This window comes from Nestor notabilis, unplaced genomic scaffold (assembly GCF_000696875.1).
Source record: "Nestor notabilis isolate BGI_N333 unplaced genomic scaffold, ASM69687v1 scaffold20352, whole genome shotgun sequence".
Taxonomy (NCBI): Eukaryota; Metazoa; Chordata; class Aves; order Psittaciformes; family Psittacidae; genus Nestor; species Nestor notabilis.
The window spans coordinates 1-14,802 of record NW_009918955.1 but is presented as its reverse complement, the minus strand read 5'-3'; the positions used below and the strand labels follow the sequence as shown (position 1 = coordinate 14,802).

The window sequence follows — 14,802 nt, the reverse complement described above, 5'->3', positions numbered from 1 at the left end:
CCAAGGAACAAGCCCATTGTGTCCCTCTTGTGCACAGATGGAACCCCTCCTCGCCATTTCTAATGGGTTTCATCTGTTTTGCTTCAGAGAGAGCAACACTGATTTGTATCAGCTATGGCTCTGCTCCCTCATGATGTGAGGAGCATGTTTTCCTCCACACTGCTCCCCCAGACCTGACAGTGTGTCAGCCTTGGAGCTCGTTCCTCATTTGGTCAGGGTTGCATGTCTCAACATGTGTGCCACTGAGCATTCCTATTTTCCAACATCCCTGGTGCTCCCTACTCACGCATGACTGCCCTTCCCATATCCATTTAGTCTTTGGCCTTGCAGTTGATTAGTGACTGCCCAGTGCATCGCATCTGTTCTTTTATTTTATGTAACTGGTGATCTCATATCATGTCTCATTCTATTGAAAAGTGCATATTCTTAGCAGGGGAATAGAAATGGTTTAGGATGGTTAAAATGGGAGAGAAATGAACTAGAAGGCAAAAAGGAAAAGACACATAACAGTATATGGGATGTTAATAAGGCAAGTTCATCAGTCACTAAGAGAGATTGTCTTTGACATGCCCTTAGGAGGAATCATAACCCACTGGACAGAGCAGCAGCTGTGACTCAGTTCCTTCTGGTTCTGCCTTTGGCTTTCTTCAGCACTGCACTGAGTAGCTTCTTCTCTTGCTGCTGCTGCTTATCCTCACCTTTACGCTGGTTTTGGTGCTCCTCAATGACTCTTTGTTGTCCACCCACAGATTACTCATGCGCGCTACAAAGAGACATTCTCCTGCAGGGCCGCCTCTACCTCTCTGAAAACTGGATCTGCTTTTACAGCAACATCTTCCGCTGGGAGACACTGGTAAGGCTGTCACACTGCTGCACGTGTTCTGTGCCAGCAGATCTGCTGACACGGATTTAGAAGCACTCTTCCCATTGTCTTCCTCATCTTTACCTGTGTTCTTTCTCTGCCTTCCCCTTTCTGCATGGCTCTGACTGCAGCTGACGGTTCGCTTGAAGGATATCTGCTCGATGACCAAGGAAAAAACAGCACGGCTCATTCCTAATGCCATCCAAGTTTGCACTGACACTGAAAAGGTACATCCTTGAGGCCTTCATCTCCAGGCTACCCTTTATGGCTGGCAGGGGCAGGGAATGTCGTGGGATTTTGCTTGTGCTACCAGGGAGGAGGCACCAAGGGCTGGGTGTAGAGCTTCTGCAGATCTTGGGCTGAGGCTGGAACACACGTTGATGATATGAAGGGTGTGGGAACAGGTAGAAGGTCTGGGTTATTTAGTAGGACACCCCTAATGGAACTGTTTCTGTGCTCAGAATCAAGTGAGAGGCCTTACAGCTGATTCTCAGTTTAAGCATCCCTGGGTGAGATGCACTCAGCCTCCTTTGTGAGGCCTTCAGTTCTCGTACCCAAGAACCAAGTAGCTGTGCTGTGTGGCTTGCTTTAAACTGTAGCTGGGAAGTGAACCAAGCAGGCTTGTCTCTTCTTCCCTTTGTTGGGTCTTTTCTGAACTGATTTTTCTCTCCATCTCTTCCCATTCAGCACTTTTTTACTTCCTTTGGGGCTCGAGACAGGACATACATGATGATGTTCAGACTGTGGCAGAATGCTCTCCTTGACAAGGTACAGTCACCAGCCCCTCAATGCTGGAGTGGGATGGAAAGGAGGTGATGAATATATGCAGATTTGACTAATGTATATGCATAAGAAGACATAGGGACAGTAAGGACACATGTTTAGGTACATCACTGCAGGTGAAATTCTCTCTTTTCACATGGAATTCTGACATACAGACATGTCTTGCATACGCAGTAGATCCCACTTTGCCTCTGCTAAGGTGTGGAAGCATACGTCTTAGGAAGGAGGTTTTTTGTGGTCCACAGTGCAAGTGAAACAGCCCAAAAGATAAGAGTTTAAAATGGAACAGAAACAGCTCACTGCATACGCAAAGCTCTTCCTAAGTCTGTGTGTAGACTTCAAGATAGGATAGAAAAGGAGCGTGTGTTCAGGGCATCCCAAAACCAACCAGTGTTGGCTGAGGGTAAGGGCTCAGTGGGTTGAATTGTACAATAAAGCAGGACATGCACCTGCTGTGAAGCGGCCCCATTTGTCCTGTATTTGATCCCAGTATCTGTTCCACAATCCATTGAGTATTTCTGGCCTCCCTGCGGGAGCAACACTCATGAACTGACATCATGGTGCTCCCAGCGTTTCGGGATGTTTCTGGCTTGAGTTCATACCGTGCTGGGAGGTTGAAGTAATTAAGCACCCAGAATACCCTGTCCTGAAAAAGGGGGTAGGATTTGGTATGCCAAAGGATCGCTTTGCGTTGGGCAGCTTCTGTTGCTGCCATATGCTGTCATTTGATCAGCTTTTTGGAGTTCCTAACGAAATTCAGTGCCCTTGCTTTCAAGGGCAAAGCAAATGAGAATGGAGATGAAGACAGGAACCACTTCCAAAGCTCCTTTTCCGAATGTAGGATCCATGCCTGCAGGAAAGAGGGAGAAAGAACCTGGTCCTTTTCTCCTGATGTGAATTAGAGTGCATGTGGGAAGAAGGTGAAACACAGATAGATATTTTCAGGGTAAAACTTTCTCATTATATGATTTTTTTCCCCATATTTTTTTATGGCTACTTTTGGCAGCCAGATTAAAAATTTCCTGCCTTATCCCATGCAGTAACTATGGGAAGAATACTCTCAGGTGAAAACATACGCTGTTCTCTGTTCCCTCTTTTAGCCTCTCTGTCCAAAGGAGCTCTGGCACTTTGTCCACCAGTGTTACGGGAACGAGCTGGGTCTGACCAGTGATGATGAAGACTATGTGCCTCCTGATGATGACTTCAACACAATGGGGTGAGTGAGGAGGAGTAAACTCTGCCTGTGATGAAGAAAAGATGGCTTCAGGAGAGCAGGAGTCCTGATATACATTGCATCCCTCAAACTGCTGATTGTCCCCGGTGAGAGATGCTGGGTTCTGGCCAAATGTTTGCCCTTAAATGTGTAACATCTATAAAGCTGAAAGCACACCATTTCCTCATGGAAGTTGGCAGGGATGAAATGCCTGCCTCTCTACTTGCTGGGCTAGATGAGCAACTCTGTAAATGCCAAAGCATCCCATCACAAGACCAGTCAGCGTGTTACACAGTCAGAAAGCGCTGATATTCCCTGTACTGAGCCATTTCTGCTCCCGCTCGTCCTAGAAACCTCATAGAAATGTTCTTACTTGCTCTGTGTGTCCAGTTGTAGCTGTACTGAGAGGGGTAAACATAAAAACCTGTGTTCTCTGTGGCGTCTCAGCTACTGTGAAGAAATCCCTGTGGAAGAGAATGAAGTCAACGACAGCTCCTCCAAAAGCAGCATGGAGGCCAAGCCAGAAGCTAGCCCTCAGCTGCCAAAGAAATCTGTCACTGCCAGCACACTGACATCCACGGGAAGCAGTGAAGCACCAGCCTCAGTAAGTGCTTCCTCTGTTGCAATGGGAGCAGTAATCCTTTCCTCTGGGATCCAGATTATCGTCCTTGATGTTTACCCTGCAGCTTCTCTTCCACTGCAGCAAACCTTGGTCCTCAAGTCAGTGCTATCTATAAGCATGGTTTTTGGCCATGAAAAGGTGTCCAAAGTATGCCTAACGTCCTAAAAGCCAGTGAAAAAAGTGGGGACTTTTAGATGAAAATCAGTGGAGTGGTGGAGATAAAAGGGTTATAATTTCTTCTCTGCCTTCAGTTATTCCCTAGGAAACAGTGTGTATCCTCCTAGTATTACAGCAGAGCAGACCTTATTTAATCATAGAATAGTTAGGGTTGGAAAGGACCTTAAGATGATCTAGTTCCAACTCCCCAGATATAACCTCAGATTTTCCTAGTTGCATAGGGTTTGCTTGGTGGAAAACCCAGTGTTGTTGATGTGCTTGTCTGAACAAACAACAAGCCCTGTGTACGACCTCAGCTTGAGCTGTCTGTGATTCTTTGAGAGGAGGTGGTCTACTATGTCCATGTGTTTTACAAACACCATATGGTAACCTTCCTCCTGTCTCTATTATTTAGTTTCCAGACACGTTGAGGCCAAAATGCTCACAGGTATGAAAACTGGCCCACAGATGTGCAGTTTTCAGAAATAACCCCCATTTCCAGGTGCTGATCTTGCCCTTGTTGTGCTCTCTCCTTGCTGCAGTTTGATGGAGTGCTACCAGAGGAGGAGGAGGCAGTGGCGGAGAGTCCTGTGGAAAAAGACATTGGCATTGCAAATATCATGGGAGAGAAGATAGAGATCATCAGCCCCGTGAACTCCCCTTCCCTAGACTTCAATGACAACGAAGACATTCCCACTGAGCTCAGTGACTCCTCAGAGACCCATGATGAAGGTATGTGGGGAAGGGCTGTTCCATCAGTGTTGTTTTCAGCCTTCTCCCATCCTTTCCCGTGAGGGACTGAATATTGAATTCCTTTTCTGGACTCTAAAGTTTCAGAAGATGCAAATAATTCCTATCCTTGTGGATGTGGGGTATTTGGAAGGATGTCCCTAAAATAACCTATGTAGTTAATTACCCCTTCTGACATCCCAACTATTGGAAGAAAAAGGTTACAAGTACCTTCTTTGGGTTCCTTCTTCACTAATACTAATGTCTTGGTGCTGTGAAAGGACAGCTTCTGATACTGGCATGGATCATGACTGGGCTTTGTGGGCCTGTTTCCCGACAGGGGAAGTCCAAGCCTTTTATGAGGATCTGAACGGGCGCCAGTACGTGAACGAGGTGTTCAACTTCAGCGTGGACAAGCTGTATGACTTGCTCTTCACGGACTCCCAGTTCCAGAGGGACTTCATGGAACAGCGCCGCTTCTCCGGTGAGCTATCTAGCTTTATGTTCTAAGAGCCAGGTCTAAGCTTATGGAAGAAGCAGACTCTCTTATTTCTGAACATCAGCTAAGGCTGATCCTATGTTCAAGGCTTAACAGTGTCAGCAGAAAGCTTTTCTAGCTCTATACCACACACTGGCACAGTCTGTGCAGTTGATGGTGCAAAGAGAGTGCCCCTTGGCATGCTATAGTCCTCCTTTCCCTGTAACTAAAGGTTTAAAGCTGAAGGAGATAGGTCTCCTCTACTAAATATGGATATTTCCCCTCTTCCAAGCGCAGGGAAAGGGGGAGAGGCTAGGGACATTTCTTTCACACTCAGTTGAGCTCTAGTACTTCTGCAGCCAAGGGGAAGGAGATACTGTCCTGAGCGTGGTCATGCCTTTCCCCAAGGAACTGACCCGAGATCCCTCTCCAGTTACTTGAAGGGAATACTGTTTTGTCCTCTCAGATATTATCTTTCATCCCTGGAAGAAGGAAGAAAATGGCAATCAGACCAGAGTGATCTTGTATACCATCACCCTCACCAACCCTCTGGCCCCCAAAACTGCCACTGTCACTGAGACACAGGTACGTGGAGGTGGAGAGCAGGGGTGTAATGCTCTGTAGAAATAGATCTGTGATTGATCTCCTTTTCTTGGGCATGCTGCTTTGCATGTTATCATTCTCCCTGTCCGTTTTCCTTTACCCATTTTTCTTGTATTAACTTGCTACCCAGTATCACTGCAAATGCGAGTAGCTAATCTTACACTCACCCTGGATTGCTTTGCAAGGAAAGGGCCATACATTTTCCAGCAGAAGCAGAGTTGTTTGGGAACAAGCCAGCACATGCTAACACCAGTGTGTGTCACCCAAACTTGTGCCTTTTGGGCTGTGGTCAGTCCAGCAGATGTTATTCATTAGCAGGGCACAGGAAAGTCAGATACTGTCTGGCCAGTCCTTTTCGCAGCTCTACATAGAGATGCCAAGGCTTTTTAATTAATGGTGAGGACAATTAGACGACCTGTTTAAAGTGATGGGCAAAGGGAGCAGCACACTGTCAGGCAGGCAAGGACATGGCCCCTTTTATTGTTGAGTTTTGGGTCAAGCATCGAGGTGCACTTTGCTGTGTCCTTGCTGCAGAGGTACACAGAAATAGCCTGTAAGAAAACAGATGTTTTCTGTGATGTGTATATGGATCAGGTCAGAAACACTTAGAAGAAGTAATTGACATGTTTCTACAGTATTTAGAATCACAGAATCATTTATGCTAGAAAGGACCTCTGCTCAAAGCAGTGCCATTTTAGATCAGGTTGCTCCCTGACAAGCCAGACATCAGTTTAATGAGGTCCCAAAGGACAGGTCCTCGTGTGGTAGTGTATGTAACTACATCTCTGGTACAAAATGCTGGGGGTTCATCTGCTAGGGCTGAATGGCCCTTTTGAAATATGCCCTTGAGAAACATCTGAATGAAACTCTTGGTTTCCTCAAGCATGCCTTCCCTTAAAGGTGGGCTGTTAACAGGAGAAGTGCAGAAATGGGGCTTGGGTATTTGTGGTAGAGCTGTCTTAGTATAAAAGTGCTGAGGAAAGTGCCAACCTATCAAAGCCATGTTCTAAGCAGACTCATACTTGACTTGCATGCTGTCTTTTCTGCAGACAATGTACAAAGCCAGCCAAGAAAGCGAGTGCTATGTCATAGATGCAGAGGTGCTAACTCACGACGTCCCCTACCATGATTATTTCTACACCATTAACCGCTACACGTTGACTCGTGTTGCCAGAAACAAAAGTCGACTCAGGTACACTTCCTGGGGGGTAAAAAGAGCTTTAATGATGACCAAAAGGCACCTTTGGGTGGGAGTTCCGCTGTTTGGTGTGTTAAAAGGGGCTTTGCCTTATTTCTTTGTTCTGTCACGAAGAGTTGCCACAGGGGCAATAGCCTGCTGTAGTGACACTGGGCAGACAATAGACCCAATGCAGAGGAGTTATAGCTGGATCAGGGAGGGCCTTTACAGGCTTTTCTTGACCCCACCTTGGAAGCAATGGTTTGCAGGGCCAGTTGTCACATACAATCAACATGAGATAAGCAACGGGACATACTTGCAGGGACTGTGCCTCTGAGATGAGCCTGGGGAGACAGGGGGAGGAATTTAGTGCCAGGCAACACTTTAGCCTTCAATAAGCAATGTAAATGCTTGCCTGCCACATGGCTGAAGGTCTTGGGAGTCTTCTTGGGGGATGCCCTTGTGATGCCTTCCTACTGCTGCCTTTGAAAGGCCTTTTCATGCAATGCTTCTCCTGGAGAAACATGCAGGGCTGAGACCATTCCAGAAATAACAGTGTGCAGGGTTATTTCTCATTTATTATTGACAAAGGGTTGTGAATTGACATCGCCTTCGGGAAGCAAAACTGGGAGAATGACTTTCCTTTCTTCCCGTAGGGTTTCCACAGAGCTACGTTACAGGAAACAGCCTTGGGGGCTGGTGAAATCCTTCATTGAGAAGAACTTTTGGAGTGGCCTGGAAGATTATTTCCGTCATTTGGGTAAGAGCAGCGATGACTGGAGCTGCACAGTGTGGCACCTTCCGTAGTTGATGCATGCATCCCTGCAGTATGACATTGTCATATGTCCTGCCAGCCTACTGGGGATCAGACCTTCGAGGGTGAAACAGTAAAGCGTATTGATGGTTCTTCTGATATATATTTCTTATGCCTAAAAGGCTGTGTTATGTATGCCATGCTTTCAGACAGTTATGTAGGAAAACACATTTTCAAATGCTTTTTCCGTGATAAGCCTAATTTCCAAGTAAGGGCTGCTCTCGAGGAAGAACTCTGAGACATGGAAGTGTTCAAAAACCATGTAGATGAGGCCCTCAGTGATATGGTTTAGTGGTTGTCTTGGCAGTCGTGTGGTAATGGTTGGACTTGATGATCTTAAAGGTCTTTTCCAACCTAACTGATTATATGATTTTGTGATGTGTGGTGCATCCTTTGGCATGGACCTCTCAGACCCTGCCTGTTGCCTGTCCCATTAGAGGGCTTCAGTCTGTATCTCTGCAAAGCCAAGACCACTTGTATTAAACACTTCCCCTTGCTGCCCCTGCAGAGAGTGAGCTGACCAAGACAGAGAGCACGTACCTGGCTGAGGTGCACAGACAATCCCCCAAAGAGAAGGTGAGCAAGCAATCGACCGTGCGCCGGAGGAAACGCGCCCATGCCCACCTGCGGGTGCCGCACTTGGAGGAGGTGCTGAGCCCCGTCACCACCCCCACCGATGAGGAGGTTGCTCATCGCATCAAGCATGTGGCAGGTAAGGAACCACACACCCCTCATTGTTTCGTGGAGGGTTAATGGGAAGAGGGGACAGGGCTTTCCAGGGCAGGGAGGATGGACTGGATTGATTTGATTTGATTTTGATTGATTTGATTTGATGAGATGAGAGGGGGAAGTAAATGGAAGAGGGCTGCCCTCCCCACTGGACAGCATCTCCTAACCTAAATTCATCCATCTCCTCAGGTTCCACTCAGACACGGCACATCCCTGAGGAGAGCCCCAGTGGCTTCCACCTGCAGAGTGTCTCCAAGCTGCTCCTTGTCATCAGTTTTGTGTAAGTGATTTTCTTTCCTTGTCAGCCTTTTAACAACTTTGGTCCTTTTGTGTTCTGTGATCCCCTGAGCCAGTTTTTACTCACACATATTCTTCTCTAGTCCCAAACTTTGTGCAGCACAGAGTGGGGAAAGGCAATGACAGGCAGTCTTTTGTCTGGCTTGATCCCAGCTTTTTTCAGTGTTTAGCTGGCCACTGATCTGGCTCTGTAGGTTCTGGTCTTAATTTATCAAATGCTTAAAGTAAATTAAGAACTTAAATAAATTCAAGTACTTAATATTTAAGAGAAAAGAAATCCAACAAGTAGAAAGTATTTATTATTTCAAGGATTCAATTAAGAGATTTTCAGTGACATTTAGAAGCTGGTTTTGGTTTTAGTGAATTTAAGTCATTTAATGCAATCTGCCAACAAACTAGCTGTTATCAGGAAAGCTGACCATGCCAGGCTCCCTGGGAGTTGCTGTGCTGCCACAACAGGGCTCAGTGTATGTGAGGAGTCTGTGACTTCTTTCCACTGGTCTGGCAAAACCTATTAGAGTCTGGTCCTGGGCAGTGGTTTTGATGAAAGACACCATCTCAGAAAGAAACTGGACCATTTAGAGATGATTTCTGCAAATAAGGGTAGAAATACATGAAGCAAGAGATTGGTGTGGTTTCACTAGCTGGAACTGTGTTAGGTTCAGGTCCCTTTTTTGCCACCACCTATCACAGAGGTGAGTCTTGGATTTGGTTGGATGTGTGCTCAAAGGGAGCTGGCTATAGGCTCCTTGTACCCCTGTGCTTTGCCTTTATGCCTAATCCCAGGTGTATTTACTGTTTCTCTGCCTCTTGGTAAGTAGCTTTCATGTGTTAGTGTTGCAGTGCGTGCTGGGCAGGTGCTGTGAGGTGGTACAGGAGCAGTCCAAACATGGGAAATGGAAGCAGACTGTTAAACCACGAGGAACAGCAGAACTTGGGCTCATTAAGCTCCACTTGCCTTTTAGTGAGGTGGGAAGAAGCTGAGTTGTAGCCTGAGGTTGCTTTTCAATTTGAGCTCCTTCCTGCGTTTCCTTTTCCCAGTGGGGATAGAGACTGCAGAGGTTTGCAGCAGCAGCCCAGCTAGTTGCTGTAATGATGGGTAAGGTGATGTAAAGCAATGTAAGGATGACAAGACAGCCTTGTGCTATCTTTTGCCCACACAGCTCAGCTTTTGCTGAGCATCTTTCACCGCTAATTGCAGATGCACAGTGAGGTATCTATTCTTCTTGCCTCTCTTCCCACTGTTCCTTTCTTCCCTCCTCTCCCCATGTATCTTCTGCACTATTGAGCCTTCTCCCCTCAGCCCTGTTTCTCCTGTTCTGTGTTGGTCTGTTTCTAACCTGCAGCTACTCCCTCTTTTCTCTTCCCTGCTCCCATTAGGATCTGTTTCAGGTACTGTCTCTCTCTTTTTTACCTCTTTACTCTCCCATTTCCTTCCCTTTCTCTGCATTCAGCTCATCCACTCACCCAACCTGTTCTGTCTGACCCATCATCCCTGTCTTTCTGTCTCCTGTCTTCCTTGCTCACACATTTCTCCCACCAGGTGAAGTTTTGAGTTCTGATCACTTTTTTCTTTTAAATTAGATTAAAATCTAATTTAATTAGATTAAATTCCCACTCCCATACAGCGTGGACCTGACACCTTCTGAAAACCTTGGGTATGACTGGCAAGCAGTGGCTATGCAGTGCTCCTAATGAATGGTTTTCTTTATTCCCAGTCTGGTGCTGCTGGTCATTCTCAACATGATGCTGTTCTACAAGCTCTGGATGTTAGAATATACTACACAGACACTCACGGCGTGGCAGGGCTTGCGGCTACAGGAGAGGTACTGTCACATCTGCTTTGTACTGGGCCTGTGACACATAATTAGCTATTAGATAAGTAAGTGTTCTGAAAGGTACAGCTCTAGATGTCAGGAAGTTGTTGGACCATGGGAGGAAGAGAAAGATCACAAGAAGAATATGGCGCAGTTCCTGGCAATAGTAGATGGAAAGCAGGGAAGCGTAATTGCAGATTGATTTAATTTCCTTAGTAATTGGTAGCACATAACCTTGTCCAAGGCTTTTTGGACATCTGATTTCAGTATAGTGTCTGCTTGGTGTGTGCTGTGTAGAGCTCTCTGCTATATGGCAGCATTTCCCCATTTCCTTTGCAGGACAACAGCCACACTGAGTTTATTGTTGGTATCAATCTTTATTGTATAGACTTCCCCCTCATATCTAGCATCAAAGGCAACTGGACAGTTGCATCTCCCATGATGTGCATGTACAGTGGAGCTGATGTCCCTTAGCTGCTTGTTTATAATGATAGCCACACACTTGTGTTTGGAATTCCTCCTGGTATTCTTAGGTGAATGGTCTTTTTACATGTGCAAGTGCTGCCTGAATAGTTTCTCCTCTAGTTTCAGAGGTTGAGGAGATCCTGAGTGCCCTTTGCTAAGGTGTTTTTGTCCCCTTCTGTCCTCTTTCTAGCTGTATTTCTGTGCAGTCACAGTTGTTCCCTTGCTAAGCTGGGTTTGATTTTAGGCATTCCTAGCTCCATTGCAGTCATGATGGCTTTTTTGGATTATTTGTCTCATGTTTTGGGCTTTTTCATTTCTCCTGTTGAGAGAAGGGAATTATTTTCTCCATAAATGCTACTTTTCCATGGATAGATGCAGTAAGTAAGTGTTTGTGCCTGCTTTGTCTTCTTCTGGCACTCCTGGTGTTAATTTGGACCACCACACTATAGTATTTAAGTATAGGATTTATGTGCTGTTTCTATGCTTCTTGTAACATGCTGCATTGGGAATAATAAAGGTAGCTCTTCCTTCCCTGCCCGCACAGGTAACTAACTCCATTGTGTTTCACCTATGATTTCTGTGGAACCTCCTGGGCTAGAGGCTGGGTGCAAGCAGAAGCATTCTGTTTGAGGCTCTGCAGACTTTTTCCATATAGCTATTTCTCATGTTTTTCCATATATCTATTTTTCCATACCTGATTCTACTGAAACTTCAATTCTGTATGGGCAGGGGTGCAGTCCCCCAGGCTCAGTGTACCAATCCTAAGTGTGTAGCCTCTCAGACAAGGAAAGCAAAAACACTGCTACTAACAGAGACTATTAGAGGCTAGCATTAATGACCATGGTAGCAGATCCATTTTTCACTTGTATTAGGTTTTATTGTCATGTTTCATTAACATTTCTTTGCTGTATCTCCAGGGCTGGAGCCAGCTGAGCAGGGCAAATACAAGCGCTCCAGGCACCGATCGGAGGATGTTCAGGCTGAACAGTGCTGCTCCACAGGGCCATGCAACGGGCCTGGGGCAGCACAGGGAGCTTGGCTGGGCAAGGTGAGGTGAATCCCAGTCGAGCAGAGCAACACAAGGAGTGTGGCAAAGGCATTAGCATGGTAGTTGGCAGGAAGGCACAGCAGCGGCACCTCGGGTCCCTTGGTTCTAAGGTAAGAAAAGAACATGTTAGACTGTCACAGTGAATTGAAGGGAGAAAGGAGGAACTTACCCAAGAAGTGAATTCCAGCTGCAGATGTGCCACATGGCACAGATGAAACCACATGGACTTCCATAAGTGAGGCTTGAACATCTCTATTGTAGGAGGAGGAAATTAGCTGTGGTAGAAAGTAACAGAGCCCAAAAAATAAGGAGGAAATAGGTTTTAGCTATCTTGTAAACCAGAAGAGTCCAAAAAAAAAGGTAAGTAGAAGACAAAGTAGGAAAGACTTCTATCTATCTTGGAAACAGGGAATTAGAAGACCCAATAGGAAAGACTTCAGGAAAGATTTCTAGTTTTGTTAGAAAGTAGCAGAGCCCAAAGAGGGAAGCAGAAAACAAAGTAGGAAAAACTTGCCAAAACAGGTACAAGAGAGGGTAGGAAATGTGTCTAGTTATGCTGGAAAATAACAGAGCTCAAAAAAACAAGTAGAAAACAAAGAAGGAAAGACTTACATCAGGAAGCAGCAGAGTCCAAGAATTAAGCAGGAAAGACATTTTTAGCCATCTTAATAACCAGCAGAGCCCAAAAAGGGAAGACTTCAGGAATGACTTTCAGCTATGTTAGAAAATAGCACAGGCCAAGCATTAAGCAGGAAAGCCTTTTTAGCTATCTTAGAAACCAGCAGAGCACAAAGAGGCAAGTAGACAACAGTAGGAAAGAATTCAGGGAAGATATCTAGTTACGTCAGAAAGCAAAGCCAAAACAGGTAATTACAAAACAGAGTAGGAAGCATTTCTAGTTACATTAGAAAGTAGCAGAGCTCAAAGAGGGAAGGAGTAGACAGAGGCAGAAAGATTTTAGTTCTGTTAGAAACCAGAAGAGCTGAAGAATTAAGCAGGAAAGACTTTTTAGCCAAGACTTAGCAGAAGACCTAATAGGAAAGACTTCAGGAAAGATTTCTAGTTATGTTGCAAAGGTAAGTATAAGAGTGTAGGAACCATTCTGATTCTGTTAGAAAGTAGCAGAACACAAAGAGGGAAGTACAAGATGAAGAAGGGAAGACTTTTAGCTATCTTAGGAAGCAGCATAGCCCAAATAGGCAAGTAGAATCAAAACACAAAGACTTCTAGTTATGTCAGAAAGCAGCAGAGTCCAAGAAGTAAGAATGAAAAAGAATTTTTAGCTGTCCTGGAAAGCAGTAGAACCCAATGAAGAAAGCAGAAGGCAAAGTAGGAAATACTTCAGGAAAGATTTTTAGCTATATCTTAGAAACCACCAGAGCACAAAGAAGGAAGTAGAAGACAGTAGGAAAGACTTCAGGAAAGATTTCTAGTTATGTTAGAAAGTAGCAGAGCCCAAATGGGTAAGTACGAGACAGAGTAGGAAACATTTGTAGTTATGTTACAAAGTAGCAGAGCACAAAGAGGGAACTAGAAGACAAAGAAAAGACTTTTAGCTATGTTAAAAGCAACAGAGCCGGAATAGGTAAGTAGAAAATAGTTGGAAAGACTTTTAGTTATGACATAAGGAAGAAAGACTTTATAGCTATACACCTAGCAGAGCCCAAAGAGGTAAGTAGAAGACAAGGTAGGAAAGACTTTTAGGTATCTGAGAAGATAAAGACTTATCTTAACTGGGGGACACAGAAGTTAAGAGCCATACCTGTCAGGAGACACGAGCCGAGTGGGGTGCCACTGCCACACTACCTGCCTTGACTGTGCTCCTCATCACTATGCTCCTTGTGTCGCTCTGCTCAGCTGAGATGGATCTTCTCTGATGCCCAGCCATGCTCTGAGGCCCATCCCGTGGCTCCGAGTGGCAGCACTGGGCAGCAAGTCCTGGTGATGTGCCTGGAGTGCTCGTGTCCTGATCCTGCTCCACTCAGCAGCCTCCAGCCCTGTTCTGGAGGATGAATTAGGCTTGAAGGGAAGGGCTCGATACCTACATCTACCTGCCATTAAAGAAAGAGCTGCTATTAGTCATAGCAAAGAGAGCCTTGTATTAAAATACAGACCAACACAGAAACCTGTACAGAGCCACCTCTCCCACCACATTAGGCTGCACTGCACCATTCCCCATCAATGGCTGCAGTGCCATCCCTCAGCATAACACATCTCCCCAGCAATGAGAGCACACTGCCTTGGTTCCTCCCACGCTACAGCAACTTCTGCAAAAGGCCCATCTTTGCTATTAATTCATGCAGAGAACCACTGTATCCAATTTAGGAAATGCTAAGCATGCTTAAATGCACTTTTGCTCAAGGAAACATTTTACCCTTCAGGGTAAAAAGACACAAACTGATTGATAGACTCTACACGGTCCCCCAATCCACTTTGCTTCCCCTTGGCCTCAGTTTCCCTAGATTCACTCTTGCTCGTGTTCTGCCTGACAGGTTACCCCAGTCTCAAACAGAATGGGCCCAGTTACTAGAATCTCAGCAGAAATATCATGACTCAGAGCTACAGAAATGGCGTGAGATCATCAAATCCTCGGTGATGCTTCTAGATCAGGTGAGACCAGAGGGTGACCATGTCCTCCCCACTCCTTCAGCCATACCTGGTTCCACTGTAGTCCCTATGGAGAGGGCTGCTCGCCCCATACCTCATCCAGCTCACCCCATCTCTGTTAGGTGGGAGAATGCTCTCTCATGGGCTCCCATCTTCTCAGTCCCCATTTGTACATCCCATCCCTGATGCACCGCTCCCAGATTATGGTATCAATACTTTACATGGAGGAAGCAGGCACCAACAGGAGAAGAAATCCTGGAGCACTCTCACCTCTAGGGTAGCATCACAGTGGAGAAATTTCTTGTCTTGCAGATGAAGGATTCACTAATAAATCTTCAGAATGGCATCGGGTCCCGGGACTTCGGGTCAGATCCAGAGGAGAAACGGAAACGTTTCCACTAA

At 45.7% G+C, this 14,802-nt stretch overlaps 1 protein-coding gene across 3 annotated transcripts in view; it reads left to right on the top strand.

Annotated features, from left to right (window-relative positions):
• The window catches only part of GRAMD1B (GRAM domain containing 1B), a 28,063-nt gene extending 13,261 nt beyond the window's left edge, over nucleotides 1-14,802 (top strand). For 2 of the 3 annotated variants that reach the window (XM_010010001.1, XM_010010000.1), the window contains 16 exons: nucleotides 750-853; nucleotides 994-1,089; nucleotides 1,550-1,630; nucleotides 2,746-2,861; nucleotides 3,306-3,462; nucleotides 4,179-4,368; nucleotides 4,706-4,849; nucleotides 5,310-5,428; nucleotides 6,496-6,638; nucleotides 7,280-7,383; nucleotides 7,946-8,149; nucleotides 8,356-8,446; nucleotides 9,844-9,855; nucleotides 10,182-10,289; nucleotides 14,286-14,403; nucleotides 14,713-14,802. In XM_010010001.1, coding sequence (XP_010008303.1) covers nucleotides 750-853; nucleotides 994-1,089; nucleotides 1,550-1,630; nucleotides 2,746-2,861; nucleotides 3,306-3,462; nucleotides 4,179-4,368; nucleotides 4,706-4,849; nucleotides 5,310-5,428; nucleotides 6,496-6,638; nucleotides 7,280-7,383; nucleotides 7,946-8,149; nucleotides 8,356-8,446; nucleotides 9,844-9,855; nucleotides 10,182-10,289; nucleotides 14,286-14,403; nucleotides 14,713-14,802 — 1,877 coding nt within the window. The remainder of the gene's footprint in view (nucleotides 1-749; nucleotides 854-993; nucleotides 1,090-1,549; nucleotides 1,631-2,745; nucleotides 2,862-3,305; nucleotides 3,463-4,178; nucleotides 4,369-4,705; nucleotides 4,850-5,309; nucleotides 5,429-6,495; nucleotides 6,639-7,279; nucleotides 7,384-7,945; nucleotides 8,150-8,355; nucleotides 8,447-9,843; nucleotides 9,856-10,181; nucleotides 10,290-14,285; nucleotides 14,404-14,712) is intronic. The other variant, XM_010010002.1, reaches the window with a different exon arrangement.